We start from the raw sequence: 22,299 nt of genomic DNA, 5'->3' as shown, positions 1-22,299 counted from the left end.
TGCCACTGGGGTACCTGTTCAATGTATGGCTGGCACCGGGGTACCTGTGCAATGTATGGCTGTCACCGGGGGAACCTGGGCAATGTATGGCTAACACTGGGGTACCTGTGCAATGTATGGCTGTCACCGGGGAACCTGTGCAATGTATGGCTGTCACCGGGGTACCTGTGCAATGTATGGCTGGCACCGGGGGAACCTGGGCAATGTATGGCTAACACTAGGGTATCTGTGCAATGTATGGCTGGCACTGGGGTACCTGTGCAATGTATGGCTGTCACCAGGGTACCTGTGCAATGTATGGCTGGCACCGGGGGAACCTGGGCAATGTATGGCTGGCACCGGGGGAACCTGGGCAATGTATGGCTGGCACTGGGGTACCTGTGAAATGTATGGCTGGCACCGGGGGAACCTGAGCAATGTATGGCTGGCACCGGGGGAACCTGGGCAATGTATGGCTCACACTGGGGTATCTGTGCAATGTATGGCTGGCACCGGGGAACCTGTGAAATGTATGGCTAGCACTATGGAGGTATCTCTGTGCAATATAAGACTGGTACCAAAGGTATCTCTGTGCAATGTGTGATTGGAATTTGGGGGTAGTATTGGTACAATGTATGGCTGGCATTGGGGTGTATCTCTATGCAATATATGACTGTCACTGGGGGTATCTGGCCCTGATTCAGAGCCGGACGATCTGACAGAACGCTCGCTCTGAACCAGGGCCGGACTTCTGTTTTTTTAGAGCGGCCTCCTGGCAGCTCGCATAGCTGTGGGTGACCACCCACAGCTATAGCGAGCGACCAGGAAGATGGTCGCGATGGTCAAGACCATCGGGCTTGCGATGAGACCCTTGTGGTAGGGTCTCGTTGCCGCAAGCCCTAGAGTGCTTTCGGCTCAAACAGAGCCGAAAGCACTCCCACTGAAATCACTTGTGATGTCAGTGGGGCCGGCCCCAGACGGAAGGCGTTCCCGTGGGAATGCCTCCGTCTGGGCAGCCACGCCCCCGGCCTGCCCACCAAAGGGGACGTGCTGTCACTCAACATCGACAGCACGCCCCCTTTGGTACGAGACCAGGAGCGATGGATTGCCCGTCGCTATCCGGGTCTCGCGCATGCGCACGACGGAGCTGGCTCCGCACACTGGGCCACCTCCTGCGCACTGGGCCACCATTGACCCGCTATGCGCTCGCGAGCGGGTCTGAATCAGGCCCTCTGTGCAATGTATAACTGGAACTGGGGGGTATCTGTACAATGTATGGCTGGCACTGGTTGCAGCTGTGCAATGTATGACTGGAACTGAGGGTATCTGTGCAATGTATGGCTGGTACTGAGGGTATCTGTACAATGTGTGGCTGGCACTGAGGGTATCTGTACAATGTGTGGCTGGCACTGGGGGTATCTGTACACTGTGTGGCTGGCACTGGGGGTATCTGTACAATGTGTGGTTGGCACTGCGGGGTATACTTGCAATATATGACTGGAACTATCTGTGTAATATATGACTGCCATTTTGCGGGTTCCCTCTGTATATTGTGACTGACATATTGGGGAATGAGTATCTAAACTATATACAGCTGATAATGGTGATCTGCAATCTACACAGATTAATTAGTGGATAAATCCTCTATACCCACCAGGAGTTTCTCACCACAAAGAAGAATGAAATGTACTAATTCCATTATCAGTAGGGCACCCGCGCCACAACGCCGGATTAGACGTGCATTAGATCCATTCAGACTAATTGCTTAGTGCTTGCAAATCATTGTTAGTTTATAACAATGTCTCAAAAATATGACACATAATTCTGCAGATTGCACCACTATGGGGGACACGTATCACATACAGGATCTCTAGCTTCCGGTTATGTGTGTGACTGAAATGAGTCCTCTCACCCCAACATACAGTAGACATGTAACTGGAGCCGTGCCAATGCCTGAGCCTAGATGACACACTTGCTCTCCAGCCATGGCTTCCTCCCTGTAACCCGGCATCACATGCTATGTTACTGTGAGGAGAGCGTCCCCAGGAGGGAAAGAGTTACTAGACTGAGGAGGAGGTTTATAGGCTGTAACCCGGCATCATGTGCTATGTTACTGTGAGGAGAGCGTCCCCAGGAGGGAAAGAGTTACTTGCCTGAGAAGGAGGTTTATAGGCTGTAACCGGAATCACATGCTATGTTACTATGAGGAGAGCTTCCCCAGGAGGGAAAGAGTTACTGGACTGAGGAGGAGGTTTATAGGCTGTAACCCGGCATCACATGCTATGTTACTGTGAGGAGAGCTTCCCCAGGAGGGAGAGAGTTACTGGACTGAGGAGGAGGTTTATAGGCTGTAACCGGCATCACATGCTATGTTACTATGAGGAGAGCTTCCCCAGGAGGGAGAGAGTTACTGGACGGAGGAGGAGGTTTATAGGCTGTAACCCGGCATCACATGCTATGTTACTGTGAGGAGAGCTTCCCCAGGAGGGAAAGAGTTACTGGACGGAGGAGGAGGTTTATAGGCTGTAACCGGCATCACATGCTATGTTACTGTGAGGAGAGCTTCCCCAGGAGGGAAAGAGTTACTGGACTGAGGAGGAGGTTTATAGGCTGTAACCCGGCATCACATGCTATGTTACTATGAGGAGAGCTTCCCCAGGAGGGAAAGAGTTACTGGACGGAGGAGGAGGTTTATAGGCTGTAACCGGCATCACATGCTATGTTACTGTGAGGAGAGCTTCCCCAGGAGGGAAAGAGTTACTGGACTGAGGAGGAGGTTTATAGGCTGTAACCCGGCATCACATGCTATGTTACTGAGAGGAGAGCATCCCCAGGAGGGAAAGAGTTACTGGACTGAGGAGGAGGTTTATAGGCTGTAACCCGGCATCACATGCTATGTTACTGTGAGGAGAGCTTCCCCAGGAGGGAAAGAGTTACTGGACGGAGGAGGAGGTTTATAGGCTGTAACCCGGCATCACATGCTATGTTACTGTGAGGAGAGCTTCCCCAGGAGGGAAAGAGTTACTGGACGGAGGAGGAGGTTTATAGGCTGTAACCCGGCATCACATGCTATGTTACTGTGAGGAGAGCTTCCCCAGGAGGGAAAGAGTTACTGGACGGAGGAGGAGGTTTATAGGCTGTAACCCGGCATCACATGCTATGTTACTGTGAGGAGAGCGTCCCCAGGAGGGAAAGAGTTACTGGACTGAGAAGGAGGTTTATAGGCTGTAACCGGCATCACATGCTATGTTACTGTGAGGAGAGCTTCCCCAGGAGGGAAAGAGTTACTGGACTGAGGAGGAGGTTTATAGGCTGTAACCCGGCATCACATGCTATGTTACTGTGAGGAGAGCTTCCCAAGGAGGGAGAGAGTTACTGGACTGAGGAGGAGGTTTATAGGCTGTAACCGGCATCACATGCTATGTTACTATGAGGAGAGCTTCCCCAGGAGGGAGAGAGTTACTGGACGGAGGAGGAGGTTTATAGGCTGTAACCCGGCATCACATGCTATGTTACAGTGAGGAGAGCTTCCCCAGGAGGGAAAGAGTTACTGGACGGAGGAGGAGGTTTATAGGCTGTAACCGGCATCACATGCTATGTTACTGTGAGGAGAGCTTCCCCAGGAGGGAAAGAGTTACTGGACTGAGGAGGAGGTTTATAGGCTGTAACCCGGCATCGCATGCTATGTTACTGTGAGGAGAGCTTCCCCAGGAGGGAAAGAGTTACTGGACGGAGGAGGTTTATAGGCTGTAACCCGGCATCACATGCTATGTTACTGTGAGGAGAGCTTCCCCAGGAGGGAAAGAGTTACTGGATGGAGGAGGAGGTTTATAGGCTGTAACCGGCATCACATGCTATGTTACTGTGAGGAGAGCTTCCCCAGGAGGGAAAGAGTTACTGGACTGAGGAGGAGGTTTATAGGCTGTAACCCGGCATCACATGCTATGTTACTGAGAGGAGAGCATCCCCAGGAGGGAAAGAGTTACTGGACTGAGGAGGAGGTTTATAGGCTGTAACCCGGCATCACATGCTATGTTACTGTGAGGAGAGCTTCCCCAGGAGGGAAAGAGTTACTGGACGGAGGAGGATGTTTATAGGCTGTAACCGGCATCACATGCTATGTTACTGTGAGGAGAGCTTCCCCAGGAGGGAAAGAGTTACTGGACGGAGGAGGAGGTTTATAGGCTGTAACCCGGCATCACATGCTATGTTACTGTGAGGAGAGCTTCCCCAGGAGGGAAAGAGTTACTGGACGGAGGAGGAGGTTTATAGGCTGTAACCGGCATCACATGCTATGTTACTGTGAGGAGAGCTTCCCCAGGAGGGAAAGAGTTACTGGACGGAGGAGGAGGTTTATAGGCTGTAACCCGGCATCACATGCTATGTTACTGAGAGGAGAGCATCCCCAGGAGGGAAAGAGTTACTGGACTGAGGAGGTTTATAGGCTGTAACCCGGCATCACATGCTATGTTACTGTGAGGAGAGCTTCCCCAGGAGGGAAAGAGTTACTGGACGGAGGAGGATGTTTATAGGCTGTAACCGGCATCACATGCTATGTTACTGTGAGGAGAGCTTCCCCAGGAGGGAAAGAGTTACTGGACGGAGGAGGAGGTTTATAGGCTGTAACCCGGCATCACATGCTATGTTACTGTGAGGAGAGCTTCCCCAGGAGGGAGAGAGTTACTGGACTGAGGAGGAGGTTTATAGGCTGTAACCGGCATCACATGCTATGTTACTGTGAGGAGAGCTTCCCCTGGAGGGAAAGAGTTAATGGACGGAGGAGGAGGTTTATAGGCTGTAACCCGGCATCACATGCTATGTTACTGAGAGGAGAGCTTCCCCAGGAGGGAAAGAGTTACTGGACGGAGGAGGAGGTTTATAGGCTGTAACCCTAACCTGGTCTCTGTGAAAATGTTACACGGCTTTCAGAGAGGTTATTTCCCATGAATCACTGGGGAATAGAGCTGAATAACCATTCATCATACCCATACACGGGTGAGAAGTGTTCCCCCAATATTACATCATTAATATGAACAATGTGATTTTACAAGCCTGTATCTCCAGTGCATTCCCGCCTACAGCCATGAGCACAAGCAGAGAAACTAAACGGAGAAAGACATAACTTCCCAATGTCCCTGTCTGTTGTATTTCATCCTCAGAATGACCACATATAAAAGTTACAGTGTGTTAATCAATATACTTTGGCTAAGCCCCGAAAATGTATACTGAGTGTAGGCAGCCCTAAAACTAGTGGGAGAGATGGCTACCCTACAATCCTAAGTTACTAAAAGTTCAGGAAACTCACCATGGCCTCCATACGAGCTCTACGTTCCTCTTCCTCTTTCTTCTTCCTCATGTTCTCCAGATCTTGCCTGGCCTCAGAAAATGACTGCAGGAAGGTATCGAATATGCCGAAAAACTCATCTGGCTGCATTTTACCCTCAGGCTCCCCAAAATGCTTCATGGCCTTCGAGAACTAAGAGAATGGAAACAATGGGGCTTGTCAGGAAAAGCGAGATGCACAGGACTACTGCGGTTATACACTGACATGCTGAATACCAGTACAGAGCTATAAGTATGGTACCGATCACAGAGGTATAAATATAACATAACAACTGTATACATGAGCGGATCAGAGTACTGTACAGATGTATACTGCATACAACACCGATTTGCTGCATGTAACATGGATTTATGTAAAGCACAAACCCTTTGAGAACTAAAAGGAATGATCATCAACTATATGAAGCACCCCAGGACCTCCCATGTCAGGGTCTTCCTGATGTTACCTCTATACTGATGCTGGAAGCGCAGGGCAGAGACCACCAGGTATATAAAAGGGGAGAGATCAGAAAAGATGTCCGGGAGAGTGTAGTAGGTGTTGAGTTGGCAAAAGTTTATTTTTCAGCCATTTTGCTGCAAGATGTAAAGTGACTTTTTTAAAGGCAAAACCAGGTTGGTCCACTTGTACAATCTCGTCGCCTATTACACTATCCCCGACGTCTTCTCTGACATCGCCCCATGTTACGAGTGGTCCCACTCATTGGACATCTCATCCGTTGTTTACACCCTCTTTCTATAGAGGTGCCTGGAGCAGTGGTACTGGGCAGCTGCCCATACATAGAATAAGAACTGTTACTCAGACATACAAGAGAAGTGATACTGTGCAGTTGCCCATACATACAGAATAAGAAGACCTATTTAGTTACACACATAATACAGACAAGACTGCAGAACCAGGTACTAGATAACATTTGATAGAGAAAACTTCCATGAAGAATTGTATAAAGAACTATGGGCCTGATTCAGACCCGTTCGCAAGCGAACTGCGCTTGGAACCGGGTCGATGGTGGGCCAGTGCGCATGCGCACGACGGAGCCGGCTCCGTCGTACGCATGCGCGAGACCCGGATAGCGACGGGCACTCCGTCGCTCCGGGTCTCGCAACAAAGGGGGCGAGCTGTCGATGTTGAGTGACAGCTCGCCCCCTTTCGGGGGCGGGCCAGGGGAGTGGCTGCCCAAACGGAGGTGTTCCCATGTGAACGCCTCCGTTTGGGGGCGGCCCCACTGACATCACGAGTGATGTCAGTGGGAGAGATTTTGGCTCTGTTAAGAGACAAAATCTCTCTGGGGCTTGCGGCCACGAGACCCTACCACAAGGGTCTTGTCGCAAGCCCGATGGTCGCGATGGTCTTGACCATCGCGACCATCTTCCTGGCCGCTCGCTATAGCTGTGGGTGGTCACCCACAGCTATGCGAGCAGCCAGGAGGCCGTTCTAAAAAAAAAATAGCCCGGCCCTGATTCAGAGCAAGCGCTTTGTCAGAGCGTCCGGCTCTGAGGCTCTGAATCAGGGCCTATGATTGGTGGAAATGGTAGACGTTGGCGACTAACATATGAGCAGCAATTGCGCAGCCTGTGCTGTGTCATCTATACACACATATGGCACCATATCTATGGGGCATTATCAGTCCTGTCCCAGTCTAGATCCGGCTGCAGGGAGATGAAGTGTGTGTCAGGGGCCTGTCCTCCCTGGATTCCTCCAGGACATGGGATGCCAGTGATTAATGACTGACGTCCGTCTCCTCCATGGGGCTCATGCCTCTGACTGTTTTATGAGGCATTTCTCACACTTATTAACGTACAGTATCAGCTCTTACACTTGTGCTCCACAGTAAATATTTCACTGAAATCTATCCACTTGGCTGAAGATGTGTTTGAATCATCATCACTGTTTTTAGTGGCAAACACCAAGTGCTGAAATATCAGGAGCCTGAGCCGGCTGCTGCTCTACTGCCTGTGGTCTCCGCAAACTCAGACATAAAGGAGCAGTGGTACTGTGCAGCTGCCCATACACACAGAATAAGGAGCGGTACTCAGACATACAAGAGCAGCGGTACTGTGCAACTGTCTATACACATAGAATAAGAACTAGTACTCGGACATACAGGAACAGTGGTACTGTGCAGCTGCCCATGTACAGGGAATAAGAATTGGTACTGAGCCACACAGGAGCAGTGTTACTGTGCAGCTGCCCATACCCACAGAATAAGAATTGGTAATGAGACTTAAGGTGCGTACACACTGGGCGATCAAAGTGGACGACTGAACCATAACGATATCGTTATCGTTCATTCGTCCACTTTATCGTCCATTTTTAACACAAAAACGATGAACGATAACGCGCGTTCCCGCGGGTCGTTCATCATCATCGTTCATCAGGTTAACATGCAGGCCAACCTGACGATCTCGTGAGGTTGCTGCATGTTGGGGAATGGGGGCGAGAGCCCGGCGCTGAATGATATCGTTAATGATATCGTTCAGCGGCTGTGCTCAATGTCATGAACGACATTGAGCACACCCTGCCGGGGACAACACTACACGATATCGCTCAGGGAGCATATCGTGTAGTGTGTACGCACCAATACAGGAGCAGTGGTACTGTGCAGCTGCCCATACACACAGAATAAGGACCGGTACTCAGAAATACTAGATTAGTTGTACTGTGCAACTGCCCATATACACATAATAAGAATTGGTACTGAGACATACAGGAGCAGTAGTACTGTGCAACTGCCCATACACACAGAATAGTAACCGGTACTCGTACAAACAAGAGCAGTGGTACTGTGCAGTTGCCCAAACACAGAGTAAGAACTGGTACTGAGACATACAAGAGCAGTAGTACTGTGCAGCTGACCATACACACAGGATAAAAACTGTTACTGAAACATACAAGAGAAGTGGTACTGTGCACCTGACCATACTCACAGAATAAGAACCAGTACTCAGCCATACAGGATCAGTAGTACTGTGCAGCTGCCTATACACAAAGCATATGAACCAGTACTGAGACATACAAGAGAAGTGATACTGTGCAGCTGCCCATATGTACAGAATAAGAGCCAGTACTGAGACATACAATAGAAGTGATACTGTGCAGTTGCCCATACTCACAGAATAAGAACCAGTACTGAGACATACAAGAGAAGTGATACTGTGCAGCTGCCCAAACTCACAGAATAAGAACCGATACTGAGACATACAAGAGAAGTGATACTGTGCAGCTGCCCATACACAGAATAAGAACCAATACTGAGACATACAAGAGAAGTGATACTGTGCAGCTGCCCATACTCACAGAATAAGAAAAAGTACTGACACATACAAGAGAACTGATACTGTGCAGCTGCCCATACATACAGAATATGAACCAGTACTGAGACATACAATAGAAGTGATACTGTGCAGTTGCCCATACATAGAGAATATGAACCAGTAGTGAGACATACAAGAGAAGTGATACTGTGCAGTTGCCCATACATACAGAATAAGAAGACCTATTTAGTTACACACATAATACAGACAAGACTGCAGAACCAGGTACTAGATAACATTTGATAGGGAAAACTTCCATGAAGAATTGTATAAAGAACTATGTTTGGTGGAAATGGTGGACGTTGGCGACTAACATATGAGCAGCAATTGCGCAGCCTGTGCTGTGTCATCTATACACACATATGGCACCATATCTATGGGGCATTATCAGTCCTGTCCCAGTCTAGATCCGGCTGCAGGGAGATGAAGTGTGTGTCGGGCCTGTCCTCCCTGGATTCCTCCAGGACATGGGATGCCAGTGATTAATGACTGACGTCCGTCTCCTCCATGGGGCTCATGCCTCTGACTGTTTTATGAGGCATTTCTCACACTTATTAACGTACAGTATCAGCTCTTACACTTGTGCTCCACTGTAAATATTTCACTGAAATCTATCCACTTGGCTGAAGATGTGTTTGAATCATCATCACTGTTTTTAGTGGCAAACACCAAGTGCTGAAATATCAGGAGCCTGAGCCGGCTGCTGCTCTACTGCCTGTGGTCTCTGCAAACTCAGACATAAAGGAGTAGTGGTACTGTGCAGCTGCCCATACACACAGAATAAGGACCGGTACTCGGACATACAAGAGCAGCGGTACTGTGCAACTGTCTATACATATAGAATAAGAACTAGTACTCGGACATACAGGAACAGTGGTACTGTGCAGCTGCCCATGTACAGGGAATAAGAATTGGTACTGAGCCACACAGGAGCAGTGTTACTGTGCAGCTGCCCATACCCACAGAATAAGAATTGGTAATGAGACTTAAGGTGCGTACACACTGGGCGATTAAAGTGGACGACTGAACCATAACGATATCGTTATTGTTCAGTCGTCCACTTTATCGTCCATTTTTAACATAAAAACGATGAACGATAACGACGACGCGCGTTCCCGCGGGTCGTTCGTCATCATCGTTCATCGGGTTAACATGCAGGCCAACCTGACGATCTCGTGAGGTTGCTGCATGTTGGGGAATGGGGGCGAGAGCCCGGCGCTGAATGATATCGTTAATGATATCGTTCAGCGGCTGTGCTCAATGTCATGAACGACATTGAGCACACCCTGCCGGGGACAACACTACACGATATCGCTCAGGGAGCATATCGTGTAGTGTGTACGCACCAATACAGGAGCAGTGGTACTGTGCAGCTGCCCATACACACAGAATAAGGACCGGTACTCAGAAATACTAGATTAGTTGTACTGTGCAACTGCCCATATACACATAATAAGAATTGGTACTGAGACATACAGGAGCAGTAGTACTGTGCAACTGCCCATACACACAGAATAGTAACCGGTACTCGTACAAACAAGAGCAGTGGTACTGTGCAGTTGCCCAAACACAGAGTAAGAACTGGTACTGAGACATACAAGAGCAGTAGTACTGTGCAGCTGACCATACACACAGGATAAAAACTGTTACTGAGACATACAAGAGAAGTGGTACTGTGCACCTGACCATACTCACAGAATAAGAACCAGTACTCAGCCATACAGGATCAGTAGTACTGTGCAGCTGCCTATACACAAAGCATATGAACCAGTACTGAGACATACAAGAGAAGTGATACTGTGCAGCTGCCCATATGTACAGAATAAGAGCCAGTACTGAGACATACAAGAGAAGTGATACTGTGCAGTTGCCCATACTCACAGAATAAGAACCAGTACTGAGACATACAAGAGAAGTGATACTGTGCAGCTGCCCAAACTCACAGAATAAGAACCAATACTGAGACATACAAGAGAAGTGATACTGTGCAGCTGCCCAAATGTACAGAATAAGAACCAATACTGAGACATACAAGAGAAGTGATACTGTGCAGCTGCCCAAACGTACAGAATAAGAACCAATACTGAGACATACAAGAGAAGTGATACTGTGCAGCTGCCCATACTCACAGAATAAGAAAAAGTACTGACACATACAATAGAAGTGATACTGTGCAGCTGCCCATACATACAGAATATGAACCAGTAGTGAGACATACAATAGAAGTGATACTGTGCAGTTGCCCATACATACAGAATATGAACCAGTACTGAGACATACAAGAGAAGTGATACTGTGCAGTTGCCCATACATACAGAATAAGAACCAGTACTGACACATACAAGAGAAGTGATACTGTGCAGTTGCCCATACATACAGAATAAGAACCAGTACTGAGACATACAAGAGAAGTGATACTGTGCAGCTGCCCAAACTCACAGAATAAGAACCGATACTGAGACATACAAGAGAAGTGATACTGTGCAGCTGCCCATACTCACAGACTAAGAAAAAGTACTGACACATACAATAGAAGTGATACTGTGCAGCTGCCCATACATACAGAATAAGAACCAATAGTGAGACATACAAGAGAAGTGATACTGTGCAGCTGCCCTTACACACAGAATAAGGACCGGTACTCAGAAATACTAGATTAGTTGTACTGTGCAACTGCCCATATACACATAATAAGAATTGGTACTGAGACATACAGGAGCAGTAGTACTGTGCAACTGCCCATACACACAGAATAGTAACCGGTACTCGTACAAACAAGAGCAGTGGTACTGTGCAGTTGCCCAAACACAGAGTAAGAACTGGTACTGAGACATACAAGAGCAGTAGTACTGTGCAGCTGACCATACACACAGGATAAAAACTGTTACTGAGACATACAAGAGAAGTGGTACTGTGCACCTGACCATACTCACAGAATAAGAACCAGTACTCAGCCATACAGGATCAGTAGTACTGTGCAGCTGCCTATACACAAAGCATATGAACCAGTACTGAGACATACAAGAGAAGTGATACTGTGCAGCTGCCCATATGTACAGAATAAGAGCCAGTACTGAGACATACAAGAGAAGTGATACTGTGCAGTTGCCCATACTCACAGAATAAGAACCAGTACTGAGACATACAAGAGAAGTGATACTGTGCAGCTGCCCAAACTCACAGAATAAGAACCAATACTGAGACATACAAGAGAAGTGATACTGTGCAGCTGCCCATACTCAGAATAAGAACCAATACTGAGACATACAAGAGAAGTGATACTGTGCAGCTGCCCATACTCACAGAATAAGAAAAAGTACTGACACATACAAGAGAACTGATACTGTGCAGTTGCCCATACATACAGAATATGAACCAGTAGTGAGACATACAATAGAAGTGATACTGTGCAGTTGCCCATACATACAGAATATGAACCAGTAGTGAGACATACAATAGAAGTGATACTGTGCAGTTGCCCATACATACAGAATATGAACCAGTACTGAGACATACAAGAGAAGTGATACTGTGCAGTTGCCCATACTCACAGAATAAGAACCAGTACTGAGACATACAAGAGAAGTGATACTGTGCAGCTGCCCAAACTCACAGAATAAGAACCGATACTGAGACATACAAGAGAAGTGATACTGTGCAGCTGCCCATACTCACAGAATAAGAACCAATACTGAGACATACAAGAGAAGTGATACTGTGCAGCTGCCCATACTCACAGAATAAGAAAAAGTACTGACACATACAAGAGAACTGATACTGTGCAGCTGCCCATACATACAGAATAAGAACCAGTACTGACACATACAAGAGAAGTGATACTGTGCAGCTGCCCATACTCACAGAATAAGAACCAATACTGAGACATACAAGAGAAGTGATACTGTGCAGCTGCCCATACTCACAGAATAAGAAAAAGTACTGAGACATACAAGAGAAGTGATACTGTGCAGCTGCCCATACATACAGAATATGAACCAGTACTGAGACATACAATAGAAGTGATACTGTGCAGTTGCCCATACATACAGAATATGAACCAGTAGTGAGACATACAAGAGAAGTGATACTGTGCAGTTGCCCATACATACAGAATAAGACGACCTATTTAGTTACACACATAATACAGACAAGACTGCAGAACCAGGTACTAGATAACATTTGATAGGGAAAACTTCCATGAAGAATTGTATAAAGAACTATGTTTGGTGGAAATGGTGGACGTTGGCGACTAACATATGAGCAGCAATTGCGCAGCCTGTGCTGTGTCATCTATACACACATATGGCACCATATCTATGGGGCATTATCAGTCCTGTCCCAGTCTAGATCCGGCTGCAGGGAGATGAAGTGTGTGTCAGGGGCCTGTCCTCCCTGGATTCCTCCAGGACATGGGATGCCAGTGATTAATGACTGACGTCCGTCTCCTCCATGGGGCTCATGCCTCTGACTGTTTTATGAGGCATTTCTCACACTTATTAATGTACAGTATCAGCTCTTACACTTGTGCTCCACTGTAAATATTTCACTGAAATCTATCCACTTGGCTGAAGATGTGTTTGAATCATCATCACTGTTTTTAGTGGCAAACACCAAGTGCTGAAATATCAGGAGCCTGAGCCGGCTGCTGCTCTACTGCCTGTGGTCTCCGCAGACTCAGATTTACTGAGGTAGAGGAAAACATTCAGCTGGACTGGAGCACCCCACTGCCCTATCCCCGACAGTGACCCCCTGATCTCAGCCCGCTACACCACACCATATAAACACGCAGGTCTGCTCTTCACATTAACCTGCCTGTCATTAATTACAGCAGATGACCTGGAATAAATATGTGCCTATTCCAGCACGGCTTCTTGTCTGTCTGTCATTACACTATAAGGTACCAGAGAGGGACAGAAATCCCAGGAATCGCTTAACAGAAAAGATCCTGGGGTAAATGTAATAGCCTGCACAGTGCAGGCATCAGAGAGTACCCGGCGAGACTGCCCCATGGTTTAAAGGGGCAATGATTTAAAAAGCAAAACCAGGTTGGTCTTGGCTTTTAAATGATTGTGCCGTCTCGCCGGGAACTTGGCGATGTCTGTGTCACGCAGGCTATTATATTTACCAATTTTGTTACCCAGCACATTTTTACCTGTTTATGGAAAGCAATCATATGTACATTTTAACATAACAGTAATTACACTCAAACTAACTAGGTAGATATAGTGGAGAATACGTTGTTAAAATGTTTTATGTACATAACGACATTCGAAGGCAAGGCATACAGTGCTAATTACTGTGGTTATCAATGATCACATACTGTACTGCGAGCTGGGAGCGATATTAGCAACGGAATGTATTAAATTGCAATTGCAGGGACAGGAGTACCGGCTCCTATTCGGAGTGCTCCCGCACATTATTATTTATTACCAGTTATTTATATAGCGCACACATATTCCGCAGCGCTTTACAGAGAATATTTGGCAACTCACATCAGTCCCTGCCCCAGTGGAGCTTACAATCTATGGCCCTGATTCGGAGCCGGACGCTCTGACAGAGCACTCGCTCTGAATCAGGGCCGTCCCTCCTACCTTTTGGAGCGGCCTCCTGGCCCGCTCGCATAGCTGTGGGTGACCACCCACAGCTATAGCGAGCGGCCAAAATGATGGTCGCGATGGTCAAGACCATCGCGACCATCGGGCTTGTGACGAGACCTTTGCGGTAAGGTCTCGTTGCCGCAAGCCCTGGTGGCAGGTGGGGTTTTTGACTGGGGCGGTACACCTGTCAAACCGTAACGCAGGTGTCCTAAGGCGAGCTCAGGGAGGACAGAAACCTCCCATCACCTCCTAGTGATGTCAGTGAGGCCGGCCCCAGATGGTAAGCGTTCCCATGGGAACGCCTCCGTGTGGGCAGCCACGCCCCCGGCACGCCCACCAAAGGGGGCATGCTGTCAATCACCATCGACAGCACGCCCCCTTTGGTGCGAGACCCATAACGACGGCTTGGCCGTTGTTATTCGGGTCTCGCGCATGCGCACGACGGAGCCGGCTCCTTCGTGCGCATGCTCACTTGGGCAACATCGACCCACTTGCGAGCGGGTCTGAATCAGACCCTATATTCACTATCACATGCACACACACACAAGGGTTAATTTGTGTTTGGAGCCGTTTAACCTACCGTATATTTTTGGAGTGTGGGAGGAAACCGGAGTACACGGAGGAAACCCACGCAAGCACAGGGAGAATATACAAACTCTGCACAGATAGGGCCATGGTGGTAATCGAACCCGTGACCTCAGTGCTGTGAAGCAGTAATGCTAACCATTACAATGTCTGTGTTGCCCATAGTGGTCTACAGACCATGCATGCGTGTCGGCCAGTGATGTGGGGGAATTGCGGAGGAACCCTCTCCCGGTGATTTTTGCGACGTATAGCCTATAGGGTACAGCAGCACAGCGCCATCTGCAGATAGTGTAAGCTGTGGTGGGACCAAGTCTAGTAAATTTGACAGCATTGCATCCCCCGTAGAAACCTATGGCGATGCGGCTGCTGTCGGAAATGGAGGAAATATCTGCTGCAATCCCTCTATAATACATTCAGGGGAAAATTAATATTTGCGGGTATTATAAATAGACCCCATAATGTCATATTGGGTCTCGTAAAGGTTGATCGTAAACTTGAAGGGAACTTTGTACAGGCACCAGTATGCTCTATCAGCCATGGGTATACTGGCACTCGTAGTTCCAGCATGTTAGGGCCTTGCTGGGACTTGTAGTTCCACAGAATATAGTCATGTTGTTAACACTTTCACTTATCAGTGGTTGGGAAGTGTCCCGTTGCTGTGGGTACATGGCTGGTTTTCCCTATGAGAATTCTCAGGACCAGGCTGAGGCTTGTTGCTATGAATGGGGGATCCCACTTTGCCAGTCTCCATGTTACAGTATGTCCGATCCAGCCAGACATACCCTGTTGTAGTGTACTTGCCAGGCTGCGGGAATGGCAGGGGGCTGTCCAGGAGTCTCTGCGCTCCCGTAAAGGGAGGCGTGGCTGGTCGGGAGGGGCATGTCCTTGGGTCACGCCTCCAATTACGCTTGGGGGCGTATCCTGCACAAGCTCTCCCCTCACAGTGAATAGAGGCTGTGCACATGGCGTCTATTCACCCGGTGGTGAACGGTGACTACAACTTTTGGGGAAGGATGAGGGCATGCTGATTTAGCGGGCGCCGCTAAAAGGGCAGGGCGCAGCACCCGGCTATAAGAGACACTACTGTTGGTTGCGGCTTTTGAACTACTGTTGGTTGCGGCTTTTGAATGGGTTACCCCAGTGGCATACAGGGTATGAGGAGCACATAGGCCCCTGGGGCTATTGGGGTCCACAACGCACACCCATGTTTAATACCTCTCAAGAGTCCCGCGTTGGCGCTGCACAAGACACCGGGATCATGGCCCCAGCAGGCGCCATGTTCCCGGAGACCTGCACGTGTGCAGTAGACTCTGGCAAGTGGCAGAGTCTACTCAACTGTGGCGGCTGCTGGCGAGGAGTGGGTCCACACGGAGACTGCACACAGGCCCCCTCCTCTGTCAATTTGCCACCTGGGTTATCCCATGTTGTTTGTTCCCTGCATTCGCGGTAACCAGTCCAAGCGATGGGTGCTGGTGTGGGGCATACGTTTTTTTTCTTTATTTTTTTATTTTAAGATACTAGCTGATGGTCATCACCATTGTATTCATCATGTAGGTTTATGCCATGTGTCTTGCGTATCCGCAAAAGATGGGGCTGATGACAGGCGTATCTAGAAATGCAGCGTAGCCAGCACAGGCCGCACCCTATGCAGAATGGGGCTGATTCTGACAGACGCTTTTGTCTGTCCATGGCAGCCAACTCACTAGGTTATGCTATTGCGAGGATCCACCTGTCTGAGTTGCGCCACCCACTGTTTTTTTCCGTCTGCAGACGCAGCTCTCATCATTAGCGTTGCCACTTGCACCCACCCCAAGTTGGGTGCAAAAGAGCCGAATTGCTGCCCAGAAATGCCTATTTCATGTTAGGCTCCGTCCACTTTAGAAGTAATGCGGACGCATGTGCAGACAACATTTGACGTTTACTAGACATGCGCAGTCAGCGGAAAAAGAGATGTGTCTGTGTCTGCCGAAGTGCCCAACTCGAAAGCAGCCCCTACTTGTGACGTCTTTACCCCCCACCCACCTGCGTACAGAGAGCTGCAACTAACTGAAGCTCATGCAGGACTTTAAATTCCATCTAGATTTAGTGTAAGTGATCAGTAATACAAACCTTGTATGTATGTATGTATATATATATATATATATATATATATCTATAATATATTAGTTTATAGGACTCACACACACACACAACAGAAAAGTGAACCTGAAGAGCTTACAATCTAACCATGCAGTTGGCGAGAGGAGCAGGTAAAAGTAAGAAAAAATAAAGTCACAACTGAGGGAACAATAATGGGCTCTGTGTTGGTGCCGCCAATCTGTCGGGGGGGCGTTAGTCCTGTATGACGATACATAGCTAAGGAGCTGGATAAGTTGAAATACTATGCATAAGTTACGAGAGTTGCTTGTAAGTATAAAAATTGTCTGTAAATAATATCCAGATGAGGTAAGGGGCAGCCTGCAGTGATATCACAGCTGTGTGTGCAATGATTGTGGATATAAACCTACAAAATGTCACCAAGAGGAGCTCTGAATACTTGACGCCAATCCAGATGAAGGCGGATCTGCAGACTGCGTTTTGGCGTAACATGCATGCCAGCACGGACGGACACTGATAGTGCAGACGGACTGATCCTCGTATTGACGGATCTCTCGTTGCTTGAAATGCACATTTCTGGTCGGTTACTAAGCAGATGCAGAGGACAGGTCGGTCACGGAATTGTTGTGGGCGTCAAAACTGTCTTCCGCACTCGCGTGGAGCTTCTGGACGAAGTTGGGACAACTCTTTCTGAATGGATATTTCGCACTCAGCATGGCGGCGGGTGTAAGTTCCCATACTAATGATGATGGCTGCATCTAGAGATGGTAAAAGTGGTCAGCCCTGGTTTCCACATGAAGATGGAGGGATAATCAGCACAGAAGGGCACTTGAAAGCATGCTGCCGTGGCCAGACGGAGAAGCAGTCATTGATGCGTCAGATTCAGGCATCAGCTAGGAATGGCCATCATCGATGATAACCAACGATGGTTTAAAATATATATGGTGAACCATCAATGGCCACTGCTGTTGGGTGTACAGTGGGCCGCGGGCCAATCAAAACATCGGGGGCAGGGCTTAGCAGCCTGCAAGAAGGTGGGACTAAGCTCTGTGTCCTGAGAAACAGAAAAAAAACAAAAAACATTGGGTACCACTTTGACAGTGATGGTGGAGAATCATTGGCTCTCTGCCATTGATGGCAAAGCCATCGGCCATTAGTAGTAAATCATCGATGTTTGCTAGCTATTGATGATCAAAGGCCAGGTAGTGTTTGTATCCTAAGAACTAACCCCTGATAGGAAGTTAACACAAAATGGAATCAGGGGGAAACCTTGATCCGAATATAGTTAAAGCTACTTGTTTGAAAGTATAAATATCTGCAGACAGAAAAGAGAAGGATGTTTGCGGATTTACAAACGTGGGCGTCTCTGCATAACGTATTGCACAGACAAGTGGCCAAAGAGTGGGATATGGACATACTCATGTGTTTCCTCCCTGCCCCCTTTAATAACTGACCCCTCAATGTACAGATTTATGTAAATTGATATATTATTTTTGTGCGTCAGTGAGATGCATAAATCCAAATGGAAAATATGAAAAGGAGCTGAAATTACCAGCGTGAGTCTTGGTTTTACTGTCTGCTGTATATTTCCATACAGAGCAAATGCTGTATTTATTGTTATCTCAGTATTTCCAAGTTATCATTGGCTTGCCGTATGTATTTCTTCCCCAAATAGTGAGAAGCACATTTCACCACTGACCTGGCCGCTGACTGGCTGGAGAATTATATTTCACACCTCTATATAAAGCCATCTACTTCCTGATTGGCTGACACTAGTGAACACAATAACTCGGCAACATCCTGATTGGCTCGAGTTAGTCCCGTAAAGAGCCTTTATAGTTCTGTTATTTCCTAATTGGCTGACGTTAGAGCTGTACAGTACTTTTATTAGAATACAGTTTCCAGGCACTGTTATTTTATGAGGCTGGTAGACAGGGATCTGCACTTTTATTTTATAAAAATGGACATTTAATGGATTCCAATCTTATGTTTGTATTTCTCTATTGTTTAAGTGCACTGTTACATTTACACGTATGTTAACACTTACAAAACTGTATTCAGGGGCACGTACAGTATCCTCAGGTATGAAGATGTACAGAATTACTGTTTTCTAGTTCTTGCTGACTCCTAGATAGCCCAGACTAAAGCTGGGTACACCCTAAGCAATATACTGTATAGGCCGTTTAACTGAACAGCCAGTAAATCGCGAGCATATATATCAGTGCATCTGCTGGTGTGTACGGGCAACCTGCCGATCACCTGCAGGCACCCGGCAGTGAGTGACAGCTCAACTGGACGGGCAAATTTAAATGCTCACCCAGTTGTGACGTCAGGCCCCGTACATCAGGCAGACGATTGGGTAGTGTATATGCCGTTAAGTTGGCGGGTTGGCCTGGTGTGTACCCAGCATGAGCCAGATGCAGCTCTGGCTGCTGACGCTTCTCGCCATTATCAGAAAACCTGCCCTGCATAAAGCAGTTGCAGATTGTGCATGCATACACACCTTGATGGACAATACGAGATCGGCCCCCTTGCTGGATCTCTTTGCCCGTGGTATGGGCATTTATGGACGGAGACCTTGCGGAGAAGATCTGCCTCACAGGAGTGTCGCCAGACTCCCGTGCTAGCTTCGTGAAGTTTGCAGCATGTACACGGAGAACAGATGCCTGTGTCTGACTGATAATTTGCACCCTGCACAGGGTTAGGTCTAAGTGGCAATACTAGTGATGATGAGTGCGATTGCAGATGGAAAAACATGGGTGAAGTGACTACGCATGAAGCAGTGTGGCTGACACGCAATTGGTGGCACAGGAGAGGGCAGTCAGAGGGGGCAGGTGAAAACAGGTAAAGCTTAGAGCCATCAGTGTACAGGTGGTATTGGAAGCTTAAGGAGCTGAAGGACAAGAGATAGGAGACCAAGGACGGATTCCTGGATAAACCAATAGGAAGAGGGAGAGGTGGCAAGGAAGAGACAGACGCAGAGAGACAGAGAAGGAGCGATTGGACAAATTCCTATCTAACATGTCACAATAAACATTTTAAAAAAAAAACAACAAAAAAAAACCTGAAGATCTTTTGAAAACTGTGGTCAAGACTAAGTTAATGCTGTAAATCCCCTCCTCTGGTTCCTGTTGGTGGCTCACCTGGATATAAACTACAAACATCACTGATTCACAAAGGTCTACAGCGTCTTGTCCCATCTGAAGAACCTGGGTGACCATTGAACAGTCATGGTCCCAGTCTTTATCACCAGAACATTTCCATTTAAACTTTATCTTATGGGTTTGCTGCCTCCTGTAGTGTAACAGTGTGAGTGTATGCAACTTCTGTGTCCTGCTATCTCTACTAACGAAGCTACACACTGCTGGATCCACCTCAGCGATCCAGCTGCCACTTCTAGATTGAATTGACTCTCTTGCTGTGGCCACATTTGTTATCATATTCGGTCTTCAGTGGCCATCCTGGATCCCGTCTTCAGCAGCCATCTTGAATCCTGAGTGGCCATCTTGGAACCTGTCAATACCTATTTGATCCTTCCTCCTTTTAGTTCATGACCGATTATAGTACCTTCTTACTGGGTGTGTTGCTTTCTTGCATGTCCAGTGTAAAAACCCTTCACTTGGCCCAGTGTTCCTCTATTGCTACAATATCAAATTGTTGTTCCATGATTGTCCTCATCTTGCCAAAATGAAGCATGATGATGCTGGAAACACTCCGGACAGTTTCCTGCAAACCTTATAACTATAGATATATGTTTTTCTAGGCACGGTCAGTATGGCTGCTAGGAATAACCTGCTGAGGGAGTGGTGACATCATTGCCTCCTGCACTACGGAAGACTGGTGGGAATGAGATGAGCAATGCACACTGTCAGTCATCACCAGACTCCGGGGCTGTCAGACAAGGTGGGAAAGATCTCGCTATCTAAAGACGCTGCTTTCTGTGTTGGTTATGCAGAATAAAAGAAGGCGATGTCTGAAATAAACGTCCAGCTACATACGAGAGTGGACCCTTGAATATCTGTGCTTCGGTAAATCATATACTTAGTATTGATTGCTCATCTATATGATAGGAAAAGGCCCCTTTTCTTGTTCTTATTTAATGCTTTGCTTATTTATCTTTTCAATCCTCCGAACCACAGGTTCTCAAACTCGGTCCTCAGGACCCCAAACGGTGCATGTTTTCCAGGACTCCTCACAGAATCACAATTGAAATAATTAACTCCACCTGTGGATCTTTTAAACTGTGTCAGTGAGTAATGACTACACCTGTGCACCTGCTGGGTGACCTGCAAAACGTGACCTGTGTGGGGGTCCTGAGGACCGAGTTTGAGAACCACTGCTCCAAACCATAAATAAAGTATCAGGGGTAAATTTACTAAAGTGAGAGTTTTTAGAAGTGAGTTTTAAAAGTAATGTTGCCCATAGCAACCAATCATATTCTACTTAATATTTAACTAGCACCTTCTAGAAAATAATAGCTAGAATCTGATTGGTTGCTATGGACAACATCACTTTTAAAACTCACTTCTAAAAACGCTCACTTTAGTAAATTTACCCCTTAGTGTCTTCTCTGCTGCACAATTTCCAGTGTAAATTAAAACTATATAATTCACAATTTACTGTATTTGACAGTATCCAGCATTGGATGTGTGAATTATATTGTCCAGACTAAAAGCATAAAACTATTAGGGGCTCAATCTGAATCGGAGGCATCTGTGGCTGCAGCATCCTGCTTGTTACCTGGGTTAGGGTAAGGGGACTTGTCTGGGATGTCGCTGTCTGTATTCTGACCGGAGGGATGCCCGTACCCAGCCCCTTACAATGACTCCTAACATATATAAACCCAAAAACTTTCAGGTAAAAAAAAAGGTGTCTGTACGGTTGTAACTTCACTAAAATCTCATCCATAAAGTATGTATATTCCTGAATAGCAGATTGTTATTGTTATAGTTACAGCCTTGTGCCCTCATAAATCCAGAGATTGTGAAACTGACCCCCCTCCGCTGGCTTCTCCCTATTTGTGCCATTTATAGAATAAAAGACGCTTTGACACACTGAACGCTTTGAACTGTCAAGTTGGAATAGATCTTCAAAGCAGAACAATCCCTCCAGTTACCAGACAGAGGCCTAACTGATAGGACATTCAGGAGAACCGATGCTTTCCAAAATAACATGAATCAAGACAAACCATCTCTACTGTGCCAGCGAGAGATGCCATATTCTTACAGGGGGACTATCAGGGAGCGGAAAAATCGAATAGTACATTTATTGAGGAAAAAATAAATATTTGAATTATCATTATCACAAATGGTAAAAAATTTAATCTAAACCAGTTTCCATGCTCAGTACATATAATATGGGCGTCAGATGTTATAACAACAGGCAG

General features: G+C 47.2%; 1 protein-coding gene across 5 annotated transcripts in view; it reads right to left on the bottom strand.

Moving 5' to 3' along the window:
- DAAM2 (dishevelled associated activator of morphogenesis 2) overlaps positions 1 to 22,299 on the bottom strand; it is a 319,828-nt gene that overhangs the window by 7,665 nt on the left and 289,864 nt on the right. For all 5 annotated transcript variants that reach the window (XM_088445364.1, XM_088445368.1, XM_088445366.1 and 2 more), the window contains one exon: positions 5,285 to 5,455. In XM_088445364.1, coding sequence (XP_088301490.1) covers positions 5,285 to 5,455 — 171 coding nt within the window. The remainder of the gene's footprint in view (positions 1 to 5,284; positions 5,456 to 22,299) is intronic.

Source organism: Taudactylus pleione, unplaced genomic scaffold (assembly GCF_031769625.1).
Source record: "Taudactylus pleione unplaced genomic scaffold, aTauple2 ptg000378l, whole genome shotgun sequence".
NCBI classification, from domain to species: domain Eukaryota; kingdom Metazoa; phylum Chordata; class Amphibia; order Anura; family Myobatrachidae; genus Taudactylus; species Taudactylus pleione.
The sequence above is the reverse complement of the archived record's forward strand: the minus strand, read 5'-3'. Positions and strand labels throughout refer to the sequence as shown.